Source organism: Geotrypetes seraphini, chromosome 1 (genome assembly GCF_902459505.1).
Source record: "Geotrypetes seraphini chromosome 1, aGeoSer1.1, whole genome shotgun sequence".
NCBI classification, from domain to species: domain Eukaryota; kingdom Metazoa; phylum Chordata; class Amphibia; order Gymnophiona; family Dermophiidae; genus Geotrypetes; species Geotrypetes seraphini.
This window is the reverse complement of record NC_047084.1, coordinates 387606966-387625348: the sequence shown is the minus strand read 5'-3', so window position 1 is coordinate 387625348 and position 18383 is coordinate 387606966. Positions and strand designations below refer to the sequence as shown.

At 40.8% G+C, this 18383-nt stretch overlaps 1 protein-coding gene across 5 annotated transcripts in view; it reads left to right on the top strand.

The window, feature by feature from the left end:
- Positions 1–18383, top strand: part of HOOK3 (hook microtubule tethering protein 3) — a 366964-nt gene that overhangs the window by 330988 nt on the left and 17593 nt on the right. For 4 of the 5 annotated variants that reach the window (XM_033916879.1, XM_033916887.1, XM_033916867.1 and 1 more), the window contains 3 exons: positions 6777–6881; positions 17757–17828; positions 18188–18324. In XM_033916879.1, the coding sequence (XP_033772770.1) occupies positions 6777–6881; positions 17757–17828; positions 18188–18324 (314 nt within the window). Of the gene's footprint in view, positions 1–6776; positions 6882–17756; positions 17829–18187; positions 18329–18383 lie in introns of those variants that run through there. The other variant, XM_033916872.1, reaches the window with a different exon arrangement.

Below are 18383 nucleotides of genomic sequence, written 5' to 3'. Positions count from 1 at the left end.
CTTCTGTTGCTTTCCTCCGTTCCACACCCATTGAGGAAATCTGCAAGGCGGCCACCTGGTCCTCAGTTCACACATTCACTTCTCACTACTGTCTGGATGCTTTCTCCAGACGGGATGGGCACTTCGGCCAATCTGTACTTCAGAATTTATTCTCCTAATGGCCAACCATCCCTCCTCCCTCTTTGTTAGCTTGGAGGTCACCCATGCGTAAAGAATATGCTGCCTGCTTGTCCTGGGATAAAGCACAGTTACTTACCGTAACAGGTGTTATCCAGGGACAGCAGGCAGATATTCTTACGTCCCACCCTCCTCCCCGGGTTGGCTTCTTAGCTGGCTTATACTAACTGGGGACCACGCACTCCTCCGTCGGGCGGGAAGGCACTCGCGCACGCGCGGTGCGGCCAACTAGAACTTTCTAGTAAAAAGGTCCGTACCGTGGGCTCCGTCGGTGACGTCACCCATGCGTAAAGAATATCTGCCTGCTGTCCCTGGATAACACCTGTTACGGTAAGTAACTGTGCTTTATGGAAATTTTCTGTTTCCCCTACCTTATGTATTTTCCTTGATTGTTCTGCTTTCTTTTAAATATTTTGTAGTTCACTTCCCTTCCCTTCCCTTCCCTTCCTTGTGTTTACGGGTTTGTTAAGTCGCTGGACCAACTGCCGCCTTTCTTGATGCAGAGTGGTGAATAAGGCAGGAGCAGGAGCTTTTCACTTCCTGCCTGGTCCCGCACCACTCACTGAATGGCTGCCATCATTTCTCGCGATTGGCTGGCCCGGACCTTCTCTCCGACGTCAGAATTGACGTCGGGGGAAGGCTTATGGGCCAGCGGTGTGCAATCGCTGCATTCGCCTGGCCCTTCCCTTCCTGCAGTTGTGGTGGATGGCGGGCAGCAGTGGCGAGGGGGGGCAGGCAGCGGGTAGCCCACGTACCCCCAATGAGCGGCCTGAGCACCACGCATTGAGAACCCCTGCTATAGAGGCAGAGTGAAAAATCCGGAGTGGATTCCTTCTGCAGAGCATGTGAGTATGGGGAAATAACCCTATTGTCTAGAATGTCTCACCTATCTACTGGAAAAGAGCTTTCCCCAGGGTATGTACATAATCTCTTTTTAGTAGTAATAGAAATGAACCTTGGTGTTATTGTCTGATGGCAATTCAAGAGCAAGAGACAATGCAGGACTTTTGTTGTTGGTGGATAAGCTACATAGCCTTTTTCACCTCCCAAAACTAAGATTGTAGCGAATCAAAAAACCAGAGGCAATAATGTGAAAAATTGCTGAGCATATGAAGAATAGATGCTTGGAGCTATTTATTCCATTTAGGAATCCAGTGACAGACAAACGTAGCATCAGCTTCAAGAAAACACAGTTCAAGATGTATAATACTTATAAGTCACACAAATAGCTACATTGTTCATGTGTGCATTTGAATTGTACTATGGATCTACTACAACGAACAGCCTACTAAGGCCAGACGTAATGTTTACAGCAAAAGGGTGCAAACACCAATGCAATAAATTAAAAAATGTGTTTGCTAATTTAGAGTGTTTTTGAGGCAATGTTGTTTAAGTTTTGTATGAATTTGTGAGCTCCTTGTAATGATCTCTAATTCTCTTAATTAGCAAACACGTTTTTGAATTTGTGGAAACAAAAAAACTATGCATACTTGGTCAAAATGGCCTAGAGGTAAAATTGGACTCTGAAAACTTAACAGAATGGGACCAAATTTGTCATGGGAAGAAAATATGATGAGACACTTCAAGTTAAAAAATAAGTCACTGGACCAGGATTTTTAAAGGAATATAATTTTCTTCTCAAAAAATAACAGACATTTATTGTGGGACAAGGAATTGCAGCAACTGCATCATAGATACTACATTGGAACACTGCATTTAGGGAATGACACTTTCAAAGTTTCCAATCCTACCTCTGAGTCTCTCTCAAAAATGCACACACTCACATTGTAAGCTGTTTAGATGGTTATAACCGTTTTGCGGGATATCAAATTTTAAATAAACTTGGAAACTTGTGTGCCATAATAAAATGATTTCAAATGTCATGTTTTTTACTTCTCTCCTACCAGAGACTGCTGCACAAATCTCTCATCTGGTGGCAACATTAAGAAGTCCATAGTTAGCAGATACCAGGGTCCAGTTTAGGCATTAGCACTCAAGCAAAATATCTAGGTGTTATTGTAGACAATAATACACTGAAATCTTCTGCCCATTGTGCAGCAGCGGCTAAAAAACAAACAGGATGCTAAGAATCATTAGGAAAGGGATGATAATAAGACCAAGAATAATATGCCTCTGTCTAGCTTCATGCTGCAACCTCACCTTGAGTATTGCATTCAGTTCTGGTTGCCGTATCTCAAAAAAGATATAGAAGAATTAGAAAAGGTTCAGAGAAGAGCAACCAATATGATAAAGAGGATGGAATTCCTCTCATATGAGGAAAGAAAGGTAGCATTTTAGTTCTGAAGGCAGGCGGTTTCATTTTTCTGCACCCATAAAATGAATTCATGGGTCCTGAGTGCAGTGCATAAGAAGATAAATATACTGTACTGTATAAGAGACTAATCAGCAGATAAACTGTTCTCACTCATCTCTTCTGGCCTAAAATGAGTGAGTAGATAATTAAGCAAATTTCTGATAGCCTACAGAAATGATTCTCAGCTTCCATCCCCAGCCCCCAAGACTCACCAGCCCCCATTCCGATTCCTAGTTTCCATCCCCAGCCCCCCTGCCTATTCTGAGATTCCATTCCCAGCCCCCAAGACTCACCAGCCCCCCTGCTGATTTCAGCTTCCATCCCCAGCCCCCTGCCAATTCCCAGCTTCCATCCCCAGCCCCAAAGACTCACCAGCCCCCCTGCTGATTCTCAGCTTCCATCCCCAGCCCCCCAGACTCACCATCCCCCCTGCCGATTCCCAGCATCTACCCAGCCCCCCAGACTCACCAGCCCCCCTGCCGATTCCCAGCTTCCATCCCCAGCCTCTAAGACTCACCAGCCCCCCTGCCGATTCTCAGCCCCCCTGCCGATTCTCATCCCTCCCTGCCGATTCTCAGCCCCCCTGCCAGTTCAGTTACTTACTCGACTGGATGTGAAATCGCGGGAAAGAGAGGAGAAATGCGGAGATAGCCAGCAAAAAATACCCTTTGCTTCCGAGATCCGCTGCACGAGGTCTGCTGGTTCCCCCCTCGACGCTCCCAGGTCCTTTGTTTCTTCTGATGTAACTTCCGGTTTCGCAAAACCAGAAGTTACATTAGATGGGAACGAGTCCGGCGGCCGGCAGTGGAAAAAGAATGAACTTGAATCGGGGCTGAATCGGTGAGTCCGGTTTTTTATAAAAACGAACTGATTCGAATTGTGAATCGGACAGCACTAGCTCACACTCTCTCTAATGGGGGATTAAGTGACTTGCAGTTTAATCTGAAACCATCCAAATACTGATTGTAACATTGTACATAGCAAATGACAGCAGATGGTCTATCCAGTCTGCCCTGTAATCACAATTTCATGATTATATTAAAATGTCTATTTTCTTTATTTCTGTGCCATAGACCTTAGAAGTCTACCCGGTACTGACCTTAGTTTCCACTATTGGAGTTGATGTTGAAGCTCACTCCAGCCTATCCATAGGCTATTAATCAAAACCAAGCCTCTAGCACCCTCTGATGGTGCTAGGGCACCTCCAATATTTTTTCTTACTGCCCAGCCATCAGGGGAAATGCAGAAAAGGAAGGTTGTCTCTCCTAAGCTGCTAGTCCTGCCTCTGCAACTTATTGGCTGGCTAAGGAGTATCTGACCAATGGGCTAATAGAGAGCAAAGAAGAGCGGTAGAAACATAGAAACATAGAAAGATGACGGCAGAAAAGGGCCACAGCCCATCAAGTCTGCCCACTCTATTGACCCACCCCATTGAGTGCTAGTGACCCAGTTCCTTAACTTGACCCTCGTAGGGATCCCACGTGTATGTCCCATTTATTCTTAAAATCAAGCACACTGGTGGCCTTGATCACCTGCACCGGAAGTTTGTTCCAGTGATCTACCACCCTTTCCGTGAAGAAATACTTCCTTGTGTCACCACTAAATTTCCCCCCTCTGAGTTTGAGGGGGTGCCCCCTTGTGACCGAGGGTCCCTTGGGAAAGAATATATCGGTAGTGTAGGTCATATAGGCTTTCTGCCTATGGTCTACCATAGAGTGGGGGAGAAGTGCTGAGGGAGGCACTGGGAAGGGAATGAGAAAGTTAAGAGTAGTCACAGACACTGAGGAGCAGATGCATAAAGCCCCCTGTGCTGGCAACATTTCATTTAGACTGTTTTTATCCAGTCTAAATGAAACATTTATTCTGCAGCCAGTGCACAAATGCTTTTGGCCACTACTTTACCATGCACAGCAGCAGTGATGCCCAGAATAACGGGATGCACCAACAGACAGCTCTGAGCTGTCTGTAGTGTCCCCTGCCTTTGCTCTGAGCACTGATTGACTCAAGCACTGACATCAAAGCAAAATTAGAATATCCAATGCCCCCTCCCCCAATCCGACCAAATTAACTATTCCTGGTGGTCCAGTGGCTGGGCCAGACTGATTTTCCCCAATCAGTCCCCCCCAAAACACCCCCAATGTTCTAATGGCTGGGCCGGGCCCCCCACCTCAACAATCCCCTCCCCCCAATATCATCCCTGTACCTTTTCTTGTAGAGCGGCAGGAGGGATGCTTACTCCTGCCTGTTTCTTCAAAATGGCAGCACTCTGCTCCTGCCCTGTGCATCCTGGGATGTACTGGGAGGGTCATAAATACTGTAAAAGGAGAAAAACATTTCTAACATCATCCTTGGAGTAAAGCATAATGGTAGCAACATTATGTTGTGTGGATGAGTTTGTAGTAGTGGGACTGGGAGGCTTGTGAAGATGAGAAGGAAGGATGGCTCAAAGTACCTGGGCTTAGGCTGAAGATTTACCTTTTAGCAGGACGGTGATCCTAAGTACAAAGCAAAAGAACGGCAGCAATATGATGTCAGGAGGTGACAAACTAACCTGAGCACCTGAAATTTCCCATTCCTGGGGCTAACTTTGCCCACAGTCATTGGGCAGATAGAGAAGCAGAAAAATGAAAGAAAGTTGGAATTGAAAGATCAACATATGAGATGAATATAGAGAGGAAATGACAACAGAAAAATGCAAATGGAGGGGAGAGCTTGGGACTAGAATTAAGAGAAATCACAAGAAAGCAGAAACTATAGACTAAGAACTAGAAAATTAGAAAAAAATAAAATGGCCAGACAACAAAGGTAGAAAGAATTTTATTTTCAGTTACATGATTAGAATGTGTCAGTTTTTGAAACGTACATCTTCTGTCTTTGGAAGCAAATCTAAAATTTAGCACCTTGATTTAGGTGCTACAGTGGGGTTCATTTAATGCCAGTTCTATAATGGCACTAGAGTAAACTCGCACTGGTGCACCAAGACATGCATGCAACCCATTACACCATATCAATGACAGGTATAAATGGTCACACCTTAGTGCACCAACTGATGCACGTAACTCTTAGTATTCTACAATCTACATGTCGGTCTTGACGTTTGCTCTTTCCCATGGTCCTCTCATGTTTATTCCTACCTTGGAGTTAAATACTATAATACTTAGGCACTACTTTAAAGAATAATGCCTAGTACACTTACACACAAAAACCAATTAAAGGTGCCTATGGTGCACATAAGCGACTTATACTGTAGAATTTCCCCATTATTATTTTGTACAGTACAAGGGTGGAAGGCATCACTGTTACAATTTCTCTTGTGTTACCCTGCATGTAGACAAAAAATGTCTACTTTATTTCTATTTTTAGTTAATAGATAATTTTATTCTGTACCTGGTGTTGGCCTGTCTAAGTTCAGCCTGTGCGACAAAGGTCAGGTATTCTTTTAACATGTAGTTTCTACGTAGGGATCTGTAGTAATCAGGATTGTTCAGTTTTCCCAGTAGGTATATTGATGCTTTAGAACCCACTGCAATATTTATAGTGCTGCTGTTTCCTGGGTAAACTCCTTGTGTGACTTTGGTCTTGAATTTTTAGGCCTTTGTGTTCATAATATGCCCAATATTAGAAAGGACTGTGCAAGCAGTGCAGCCACAGAAGGTAAAAATTTGAAATCAGATTAGGATAGGTGACCTCAGTGGAAAAGTTGCACAGAGTACTGGCTATATATAGCTTGATATGATCCTAGGTTTGTTGCTATTATTGAGATGAAACCAGAATCGGGCATTTTTTGTATGGCGACTTCTATGGGTAAATGTCCTAATTCTACTTTGCAAGGCAAGTTCAGTGGTTATAGAATGAGGGAACTCTCTATCTCTTCCCACTCCCTAGCTAGAGTTCTGAGGGGGTCTTTGGGAGGGGCATCTCATCCCCTGCCTTAGATAGCAAATTGCCTTGAACCACCCCAAACGAGGGAAGCACAGATGAGGGTTCACCTAGGATGAGGTCAGCCCTGTACAGAAAGTTGTGTGTTTTACTTTGGTTAAAAAAAAAACCCTGAAACATTTTTCTTAACTGAAGTCCATGCAAGTTATCTATAGAGTACATCATAATTTGCCTTTCACGCAGAACTCATTTTCCATTTTTTGCCATATATGCAAAAAAATAAGATCATGACTATGATCTTATTTTTGTGGATTTTATGGATTTTTGAACTTAGTTCACTTTATTTCTCTAGATGTTAACTGAGAGGTATTTGGTAACTTTTACCAAAATAAAACTTGTCTTTTAGGTTATCCGTACTTTAGATCCCAAGCAGAACCAGGGAACTGTTCCAGAATTACAAGCACTGAAGAATCAACTTCAGGAACGTGACAGGATGATCCTTTCTCTAGAGGTATTAATAAACTATATTACTGCAGAATATTTGTGCATAGACAATAGTGTATACGATTATTTTTGTACAACTCTTAGAATGAAATAGAATTCAGATTTGCAAATTTTTTTTTATAATTAATGCAAAACCTGCATTATTTGCTTAGTTTATAAAATGTATAACTTCATCTAAAAGAAGTCTAGGTTTTGGGGTGTTTTTTTTTAGCTAGTTCTCAAACCCAGGGAAAGAAAGACACTAAGGTATATAAAAATATCTACTCATTAGGCAAGTCTGATTCCTTCTAGGTGGAAGGACTTGCACTTCAAAAAACAGAGTGCAATAAAGGTCTCAGAGCACACTATGCCAGCAGAGGTCCCGGTTGTGCTAAATTGACCTGCTTTTTTATCCAGTTGGAATTATGGTGCCTTAGATTACTTATGACAATATTTCAGATTTTGTGTAAATCTTTTTATTTGATGTTCTTCAACCATTCGAACTGGCCTATAGACAGCAACGTAAATATCCCATAGCCAAAGTCCACCTAGGTGTTTTACCATTATGACATCTTTCTGCTACTGGCAACTATGGAAGGGTGTGTTCAGGCCTTCAGTGATATTTGTTATCAGTATGGCGAATAGGAACTTGATGATTGATGCCTTACAGGTACTGTATCGAAATTTGTATTTGAGCCTTTCTGGTTGTGGAAATTCTTGCATACCTGTTCAGGAGTTAGTATAGCTTTAGCATATGCCAGTTTCACCTGTTTTGTGCAAAAGACTAAGGCCACACCTTTTCATTTCAAATACAGCAGTGATAGGGCTAATATTGATGGAGATATCTCCTCCTTCGGCTTGGTAATAATAGCCTATCACACCTGGTTCCTTAAAGGTACTATGTTACATTTATAATGCTTTAAACCCATGAACTCCTTTAATTGTCGGACAGAGGAGGAAGCATTCCTTTCAGCCTTGTACCCCTAGAGAGATGCCTTCTCTACCCAGTGGAAGATCTATGCCTGCTTGCAACTTATCTATTGATAGAAACTACCTAGTCTGTTTTGGCAAATATAAGAAGTATAGGAGAGTTATATAGAAGTTATCTTTCTAGTAAGCATACGCAGTGTCTCTGCTGGGTCAGACCAGAGGTCCATCATGCCCAGCAGTCCGCTCATGCGGTGGACCATACAAGTCCAGGACCTGTATAGTAATCCTCTATACCCTTCAATCCCCTTTTCCTTCAGGAAAACATCTAATCCTTTCTTGAAACTCAATACCGTACTCTGTCCTACCACACCCTCTGGAAGAGCATTCCAGGTGTCCACCACCCTCTGGGTGAAGAAGAACTTCCTAGCATTGGTTCTGAATCTGTCCCCTCTTAATTTTTCCAAATGCCCTCTTGTTCTTGTAGTTTTCGAAAGTTTGAAGAATCTGTCCCTCTCCACTTTCTCTATGCCCTTCTTCATCTTGTAAGTCTCTATCATGTCCCCTCTAAGCCTCCGCTTTTCCAGGGAAAAGAGCCCCAGTTTCTCTAATCTTTCAGCATATGAAAGGTTTTCCATACCTTTTATCAATTGCGTCGCTCTTTTCTGAACCCTCTCGAGTATCGCCATATCCTTCTTAAGGTACGGCGACCAATATTGGACGCAGTACTCCAGATGCGGGCGCACCATCGCCCGATACAGCGGCAGAATAACTTCTTTCATTCTGATTGTAGTAAATCCATTCCTCTAAGTGAGCATGGGTAATGAGACACCAGCGCACTCATAAAGCTGCAGTTGCAAATTAAACTGCTAGCTTTCACTCAAGGTGTGCAAAATAACAAAAACATGGAAATGACGCATAACGCAAGGTTTACCAAAATAATTATTTATTGCTTTTATTTTTCCATCATAGAACTCAAAAGGCTAGTTGCGTTAGCGGGAGGTCGTTATAGTTGCCAAAATGCTGGCCTTCTGATAACGATCTCACCCGATACTTCGAAGCTCCCCAATATATACCTTCAGTCCAGTTTGACATCATTGGCTGTCAGCCAATCCAATAACGGAGGTGGTACTTTAATTTAGACAAAGACCTTCTTTTTAACATGGAATGAAAGTTTCAGAAATCATAATTTTTTGTTTACATTCATTTCTGAATATACATAAACATTTTATAACATAGCCAAAGAAATATTATCTGAAACTGCTTATTTGTGTCGACAAAACCTACATTAAAAAGTGCTGAGAAGTTCTTGGCTCTATCAGCATCATAGAAAGGAGGGGCTGTTTCCCCCTTTCTCTCTGAGCTGACAGCTTCAAATTTCACTGGCATACAGATTCAGAAGCCTTCCTATGCTGGAGACTGGAACAGCAGTTTCTGAATCGAATTATTCCCTGATGTTACCTTAGGATTTTTCCTTAGTGTTCTTTCTATAAACAATTTCACTTTAAGTGAAATAAACAGCCAGATAGACAAAGGGGAACCCATAGACATAATTTACCTCGACTTCCAAAAAGCTTTCGACAAGGTACCCCACGAACGGCTGCTTAAGCTGTGGAACCACGGAGTGGAGGGGGATGTATACCGATGGATTAAACACTGGTTGGCGGGCAGAAAACAGAGGGTTGGAGTGAAGGGCAAATACTCAGACTGGCAACGGGTCACGAGCGGAGTTCCGCAGGGGTCGGTGTTGGGACCGCTTCTGTTCAATATATTTATAGACGATCTGGAGACAGGGACGAAATGTGAGGTTATCAAATTTGCAGATGACACCAAACTCTGCAGCAGGGTTAGAACCACGGAAGACTGTGAAAACCTGCAAAGGGACCTAACGAAGCTGGAAGAGTGGGCCAAAAAGTGGCAGATGCGTTTTAATATAGAGAAATGCAAGGTCATGCATGTTGGGAAAAAGAACCCGATGTTCAGCTATACAATGGGGGGAACATTGCTAGATGTAAGTACCCTTGAAAGAGACCTGGGTATGCTGGTGGATACAACAATGAAAGCATCAGCACAATGCGCGACAGCCTCAAAGAAAGCAAACAGAATGCTGGGTATCATCAAGAAGGGTATCACGACCAGGACAAAGGAAGTCATCATGCCACTGTACCGTGCAATGGTGCGCCCGCATCTGGAGTACTGTGTCCAGTATTGGTCGCCATACCTCAAGAAGGACATAGCATTGCTTGAGGGGGTCCAGAGAAGAGCGACGAAAATGGTAAGAGGTATGGAAAACCTTTCGTATGCCGACAGGCTAGAACAGCTGGGGCTGTTCTCCCTGGAAAAGAGGAGACTTAGAGGAGACATGATACAAACTTTCAAGATCCTGAAAGGCATAGATAAGGTAGACAGGGACAGATTCTTCAGACTGTGGGGAACAACAAGTACAAGGGGGCACTCGGAGAAACTGAAAGGGGATAGGTTTAGAACCAATGCCAGGAAGTTCTTCTTCACCCAGAGAGTGGTGGACACATGGAATGCACTCCCGGAGGTTGTGGTGGGGCAGAAGACACTACAGGGATTCAAAGAAGGTTTGGATAAATTCCTGAAGGAAAAGGGGATTGAGGGATACAGATAGAAGTAAGGATAGGTTTTTTAGGGCAGGGAACACTTGACAGGTCATGGACCTGATGGGCCGCCGCGGGTGCGGACCGCTGGGTGCGATGGACCTCTGGTCTGATCCCGGTGGAGGCAACTTCTTATGTTCTTAAGTACCCCTTCTTTTACAAATTTAATGCATGTTATATCTCAGATTGGGATATGTAATCTAATATGCTCTTTCTAACCAGCCTAAGGCACATCTGGTATTAGAACCACGAGTCTAAAAGTGGGAAATTAAACAAAAGGGACACAGGCCGAACACAAAATGGAGTAAAGCCAAGCAGAAGATACAGAAAGACAGAGAACAAAATGGAGTCACTACCTTAAGATGGAGTTCATGTATATCCTGATTTCCTTTATGATAAAGCTTAATAGCAAAGTACATAAAAAGAATATTATTATGCTTTTCCTTAATATTAATCTGTAGTGTGTTTTTCTGGCCTTGGCTACATCCATATTCAGATTTTTATTCACCAATTTTTCGTACGCTTCTATTGGGCGTGGCCTTAACTAACACATATGCTTGTATCTAACTAGAGTTACCCAGAATCATACGAAAAGCAGGCAGTTTTGTAGAAAAACTCCACAAAATACTGCACCATCATGTCCTGACGTCCATTCCATTACCGTCCCATAGACATCGCCCCCCACTGGCCACGAGCCACTACTGCTCACTAAGCCAGGGATGTCAAACTCAGTCACATAAGGGTCGAAATCTAAAACATAGGCTAAGTCTTGGGCCAAATTTTTAATTAAGATACTTAGGGGTCCTTTTATTAAGATTCGGTAACCAATTTAGCACACGCTAAATGCACACCTTAATAAAAGGACCCCTTTTTTAAAAAGACTTTTCCTCTCTCTGTTAAATCCTAGCTCACATTTGCGGTCTAACACCAGCTCTGGCAGGATACACATTTCAAATCTGACATAAAACTCGCTTGCCAGGGTCTCCTTTCTTCTTCCCTCTCCAGGAGGGCTGGCATCTTTCCTTTTGGCCTGAGATTTGGAGAAGGAAGATAACTAGGATGTTGGGAGAGTGAATGGGAGGGAAGGAGGGCAAATAGAAGAAAGCAGGTTGGACGGGAAAGAAAATTGGCCTCCAACAACCATCACTCATTCACAAACACACACAACCTCATTGGGGCATATGCCACACCTATTTACACACACACAAGCCACTAACTCAAAAATCCATACATTGCAGTCATCCACCAACACAATCCACCAGTCACTAATTTACCTTTGGCGCTTTTCAGGGTTGTTGTTTTTTTTTTAAGGGGGAAAAGGGAGGCACTTATTTGTTTCCTGGACTGCACCCCACAGTGAAGATGTTGCAACTCAGTTCCAACAGGCACCGACCGGCTGCGTCAGCTGTGGCTCTAGGGCAGGGGTGTCAAAGTCCCTCCTCGAGGGCCGGAATCCAGTCGGGTTTTCAGGATTTCCCCAATGAATATGCCTGAGATCTGTTTGCATGCACTGCTTTCAATACATATTCATTGGGGAAATCCTGAAAACCCGACTGGATTGTGGCCCTTGAGGACCGACTTTGACACCTGTGCTCTAGGGGATCCCAACAGTGACTTGTGTCTCGCGGCCTCCCCTATCCTTTGTGTAGCCACATTGAATAATCCCAAATCGAGCAAAGGGGTGTCCGCACACGAGCTTAGCACCCAGGACGAGACACCTGTGGCCCCGCCCTCCCAGGTGCATATATAGGGGGCAGGCTGGGCCAGCTGAAGCGTGTGGTTATCGTGGGCTTCGTGATTTCTCCAACTTGGGCAGATATGGTTTTGACTTCTGTGCGGGCGCTGCTGGGTGTCAGCTTTGTGATGCAGATCCTGAGCACGCCACTGTTAGGTAAATGCCCCGCATGCTTTCAGCCTTTGCATCTGATGTGGCGCTTGTCCCTGTCTGCCGGCGGGCCAGCTTAACTGAAATTTTGAAATTGTCTGGCGGGTCAGATTTTATTACACCGCGGGCCAAAGTTTGACATGTCTGCTCTAAGGTCATACCTATAGTCACTTGATAAAGTAAGACAGGGGTTCCCATACCTGTCCTGTCCTTGTGTGTCTGGATTTTAGTATATGCAAAATTCTCATGCATAGTCACTGGGGATATCCTGAAAACTTGATTGGCTATGAGGTCCTCAGAACAAGTTTGGGAAACGTTGATTTAAGAGCTGGAATCTGGCATTCTGAGTTCATAATGCCTATCTTAGCACTTTTAGCATTAAATCTTGATTTGCCAAACTCTCAGCTACTCTCGCTTTCATAGAACACACCTCATTCTCCCTCTTCTGTAAACTTTACAGTCCTTCACACAAAAAAAAGACAAACTGAATTGTCAGTGGAAATTTCAGGGTATGTATTGGGTCCTCCCAGAGCTCATGGAGAATACCCCAGATTGGTTATATTTGGAATGGCGACTCTTGTTTCCTTTACATTTATCTCATGTTCTCAGTGTAAAGATGCCTAGAATATATAAAGAGAACAGAATATTGATGGATACTTGGAAAACATTGCGTTATGTCAGTAATTTAACACCTAACCCAATATACAAATCAACAAATCAATCTATAAGGCTAAACTCCAAGATTCAAATTGGCGGATTTAAAATCGTATGGAAGCATTGGATTATTGCAGGTATACAAACTTTAGATGATGTTATTTCAAATGGTAAACTCTTTTAACTGTAATCCGCTTAGAACCGCAAGGCACAGGCAGAATAGAAATCACAAATGTAATGTAATGTAATGTAAACTGCTTGATTTTTCATAGCTGCAACATAAATATGGTCTTAATAAATCACAAAGCTTTAAATGGTTGCAACTGAAGCAAGCTATTCAGGAGGGGTTCCCTGAATGGAAAAATCTTAATAATCATTATAGTCTGGAGTTCTTATGCTTTCAAATGGATTTCTTGGGACACCAGGCCGCACAGTGGTACAAACTGATATCTGGATTTATGAATAAAAAACAAAAAACTGGTCTTAGAGACATTTGGAGCATTGAGATTAAGCATCAAATTTCTGCAACTCAATGGCCACAAATTTGGTCTTGGAGAATGAGATGTACAGTGTCTGCATCTATGAGACAAACTTGGTTATTTTTGTTACATAGAGCAGTTTGGACCCCAGTTCGATTACAAAAGTTGGATAACTCTAAGTCTAATAGATGCTGGCATTGTAATCTGGAAGCAGGGACTCTAGATCATTTAATATTCTATTGTCCCTGTATCATGGTCTTTTGGAAATCAATTTGGTCTCAAATTAATTGTTTATTAGAAAACCATGTAGCATTATCATATGATACAATTCTATTCGGTACATCAATGAGAAAAAAAGTCAAATTTCATCAAGTAATAATAAACTTTTATTGATTATGACAGGAGTCGCCATACAACATATCACCAGGAATTGGAAAAATTATAGTAGACTTAAGTATACTTTCTGGTGGAACTCATTGTGCCACATTTACAAAATGGAAAGAATAATTGCCATACAAAAAGGAAATTATAATAATTTTAAAAAGATCTGGGGACCATTAACAACTTATTGCAATGAATAGATGCCATTTTCTATTAAAAGTACATTTATAATATGGGGGGGGGGTATAAAGTTCTATTTAAGGTTTAATCATTAGATAAGAATGTAATATTTATATAAAATTTATGATTATAATATTTGTGGGAAGGGTGGGTGGGGAGGGAATAAATTTTTGTATTTAAGATAATAATAGAAAGAAATTCAAGTGATGTGTATAAATTTATTATGATGTAATTTTGTGCACTTGTTATAAGATGAAAAATGAATAAAGATTTTAGAAGGAAATTTCAGCATTTCTTTAAGCTGTTGTGTAACCAAGAGGTTCATTACAAACCCACTTGGCAAATAAGCTGACAGCATGAATTTCAGACAGCTGCTTGGCCAACCTGCACTATCATCACTGACTGGCTAATATAGCCACAGCCTTGGAATGCTCCTAACATGGCCTTTTTAAAAAATCTGTATAAAATGTATTCCTGGGGTCAAGGAGAATTTTGAAATTTACCTTTTTATTAAACTTGGGAATAATATAGCAAGGCATACATAGTCCCCTGTAATGCAAATGTAAACATTATAATTGTACACATTTATTTTTCATTGACATAACCCCAGACACACCCAAGAAGTGCCTACTGCTCTCGGATTGTTTTCCCTCTCCCCACACACAGTTGAATAACTTGCAGTTCTTGTACCCTTCCTCATCTGCCAGCATGCTTCTCCATCATCAAACGTTTGTCCAGCTGCCTCTGTCAGCTAGGCAAACCTGAATATCAAGCTCTAATAATCTCATAACTATTCCTGCTTTGCCACATTCAGTTTTGCAAGTTCTTGCCAAACGCATTCTTTAAATGGGCTCTGTACTGTATTTCTGACATCTTATGTGCGTGCTCTCTCTCTCTCTCTCATTCTTGCTTCAGTGAATGAAAGTAGTGCAGTGTCTGCAGAAGCTGATATAATTTTATGTGTAAATGTTTTTGTTTTTTTAATTCTTTATTAATTTTCAAACTAAAACAGTGCAATATAAATAAAAGAACAACAAATACTGCATACATTGCACTATTAACTATACAGGTAATTCATTAACAATCAAATCCTCCCATTCATTTATTTATAATATAGGATATAATATGTAATGATAATATTAAATTACCCAAGTGTAACCTTCAAAATTTATATCCCTCCTCCCACCCCCCTACCCTGGATGTGTAAAGGTATTTAATAAGAAGAGAAAAGAAAAGATAAATGAACCTTATTATAAAGTCACAAATTTAGTCAATGGGCTTCACACTTTATTAAATGAACTACTAAACCATTTGTATGTAGTACACACATTCACCCACCAAAAGGTGTAATTTAGTCTATCATGGTTTTTCCAGTTACGTGTGATCAATTGGATAGCTATACCTGTCATGATCTTAAAAACACGGCTTTTATATTTGTCTAAAGTGGGCCTAACATGTAGTATTGTTCCACATATTATGGCTTCATATGTTAATGGAATAGCTGCCTCAAGAACAAGATTTATTTGACCCCAAATTGACCTCCAAAATACAAATATCGAAGAACAAAAATATAACAAATGATCCAAAGTCCCTATATTAACATGACAATGTCAGCATCTATTAGATTTAGAATTATCTATTTTATTTAAACGAACTGGGGTCCAAAAAATCCTATGCAATAAAAATAACCATGTTTGTCTCATAGATGCTGACGCTGTACATTTCAACCTCCAAGTCCAAATTCATGGCCAACAAGACACAGAAATATACTGTTTTATTTCAATACTCCAAATGTCTCTAAGACTATTTTTTGGCTTCTTGTTTAAAAATCCAGAAATCAATTTGTACCATTGGGCAGCCTGATGTCCTACTAGATCTGCTTGGTAGCAAAGGATCTGCAAGCTGAAATAAGTTTTTAAATTTTTCCATTCAGGGAGCCCACTCTGAATAGCCTGCTTCAACTGCAACCACCTATATTGTTGAGACTTTAAAATGCCAAATGATTGCTGCAGCTGTGAAAAATCAAGCAGTTTTCCATTAAACATAACATCATCTAGTGTCCTAATATTTCCCTGCATCCAATTCTTCCAAGCGATCCCAGCACCGCACATTTCAATCTTGGAGTTTAACCAAAGTAGATTTCATTATAGGAACATCTGTTAGTTTATCAATAAATTTAATTGTTTTCCGTGTATCCAATAAAATTATGTTGTCCTTGGCATAATTAGGTATTCTGATATTTAGTACATGAGATAGTTGCATAGGGGACATAATTTTCCATTCAAGATATAGCCAATCCGGCTGATGTTCCATGAGCTCAGGGAGGATCCAATACATACCTTGACGCATTATATAGGCTTGATGATACCTATAAAAATTGGGAAAATTTATCCCACCTTCCGCAATTAGTTTTTGTAAAGACACTAAAGCAATTCTTGCATTTTTCCCAAGCCAAATAAATTTTGTCAGAATACTATTTAACTTTTTGTAAAAGGACCCTTGAAAATAAACTGGCAACATACCCATTTGGTAGCAAACCACAGGCAGAATCATCATTTTGACCGTTTGCACTGTCCCCCACCAAGATAAATGTAGAGGGTTCCATTACTCACACATTTCCATGACATTTAACAATAGAGATTTTTCATTTACTTTCATCGTTTCTTCCAGTGTACTTTTTATCCAAATCCCTAAGTATTTTATACCATCTTCTTTTCAAATAAAAGGAAACTCATCAAATAATCCTTTTACACAATGTACATTTAATGGAAGAACCTCAGATTTGTTCCAGTTTATTTTGTAACCAGAGAATTTTTCAAATCTATCAATCAACTCAAGCAAATGTGAGATGGTAGTTTCAGGATTCCTCAAATGAATCAAAATATCATCTGCATATGCAGAGACTTTATATTCCCGACCTAATGCACAAATCTCCTCTGCTTGTTTAATTAACAATAACAAAGGTTCCAAAACAATGTCAAATAGCAAAGGAGATAACGGACATCCCTGTCTAACTCCCCTCTCCAAACAAAATCGCTCTGAAAAAGTATTATTTATATATAACCTGGCAGGAGAGCTATACAAGGTTTGAATCATTTGTATAAATCCAGAACCAATACCAAACCAATCCATAGCCTGATACATGAAGGTCCATTCTACTCGATCAAAAGCCTTCTCTGCATCCAAGGATACAGAAAAGGCCAGATCATCCAATCCTTTTGTCAAGTTTAGCATATGGAAGGCTAATCTGGTATTATTTGAAGAATGTCTATGAGCAACGAACCCTTCTTTGATGCATACCAATAATATAAGGGAGAGCCTTGACCAAACGTAAAGCCAGTAATTTAGCTAACAATTTTCCATCTACATTAATCAATGAAATAGGCCTGTATTCGAAACCAACAAGGGATCTTTACCTGGCTTTGGCAAAACAATAGTTAAAGACTCAGCCATAGTGCCTGTAGTACAACCATTAGTCAGTTGATCCTGATATAAATTTAATAGATGAGGCAATAAAATATTTTGAAATGATGCATAAAATTCTACCGTAAAACCATCACCACCTGGAGCGGATATGTGTAAATGTTGATTAGAATCTAGATTGACTAGCACATTTATTTTACTTGAGACTTGAACTGAAGGTATGACATCAGCTCAGAAGTAAAAGCAGGATACTTATGCAAAGCTTCTACTACAGGCCTTTATTCAGTACACTGTGACTCCTAATTTCTCTTCCTTATTGAAAATGTCTTTTTTCATTTTTCCATCTTTAGAAAGAACATGAAAAAACAAAAATCCAGAGAGAGCAAGAAGAAAAGTTAATTGTTAGTGCATGGTACAATATGGTAAGCAAGTGTTAGTACTTGTTATAATAGTTCTATATCAAGAGCACAGATTAACATGTTAATTCTTCTGCACTTATTTGATTCCTTGAAAAAATATTAATCTGTTTCATAAGGTGGCCTACTCTTAAAAGTGTGAATCAGTGTTCTATACGAAAGGGAATATGAATTCACATAATAGAAATTAATAATATATTATAAGTGGTATATAAATACATAAATAATGATTTACTGTTCACTTATATGCATTATACATTGATTTTATGTAGGCCTTTTCTACTGTCAGTTAATAAATCATTTCAGATCCATGTGAAGTGCATTCACTGTTTTGCATATTAGCCCTTGTATTTCTTTCTCCGTAGGGCATGACACTGCATAAAAAAGCAGCTGAAGACAGACTTGCCAGTACAGGCTCAGGACAGTCCTTTCTGGCTCGGCAGAGGCAAGCCACAAACACAAGACGGTCTTACCCTGGCCATGTCCAACCAGCTACAGCAAGGTAGATGCACCTTCCCATGAGAAAAAGACATCCATCTATCAGGAACACCAACTGTTCTT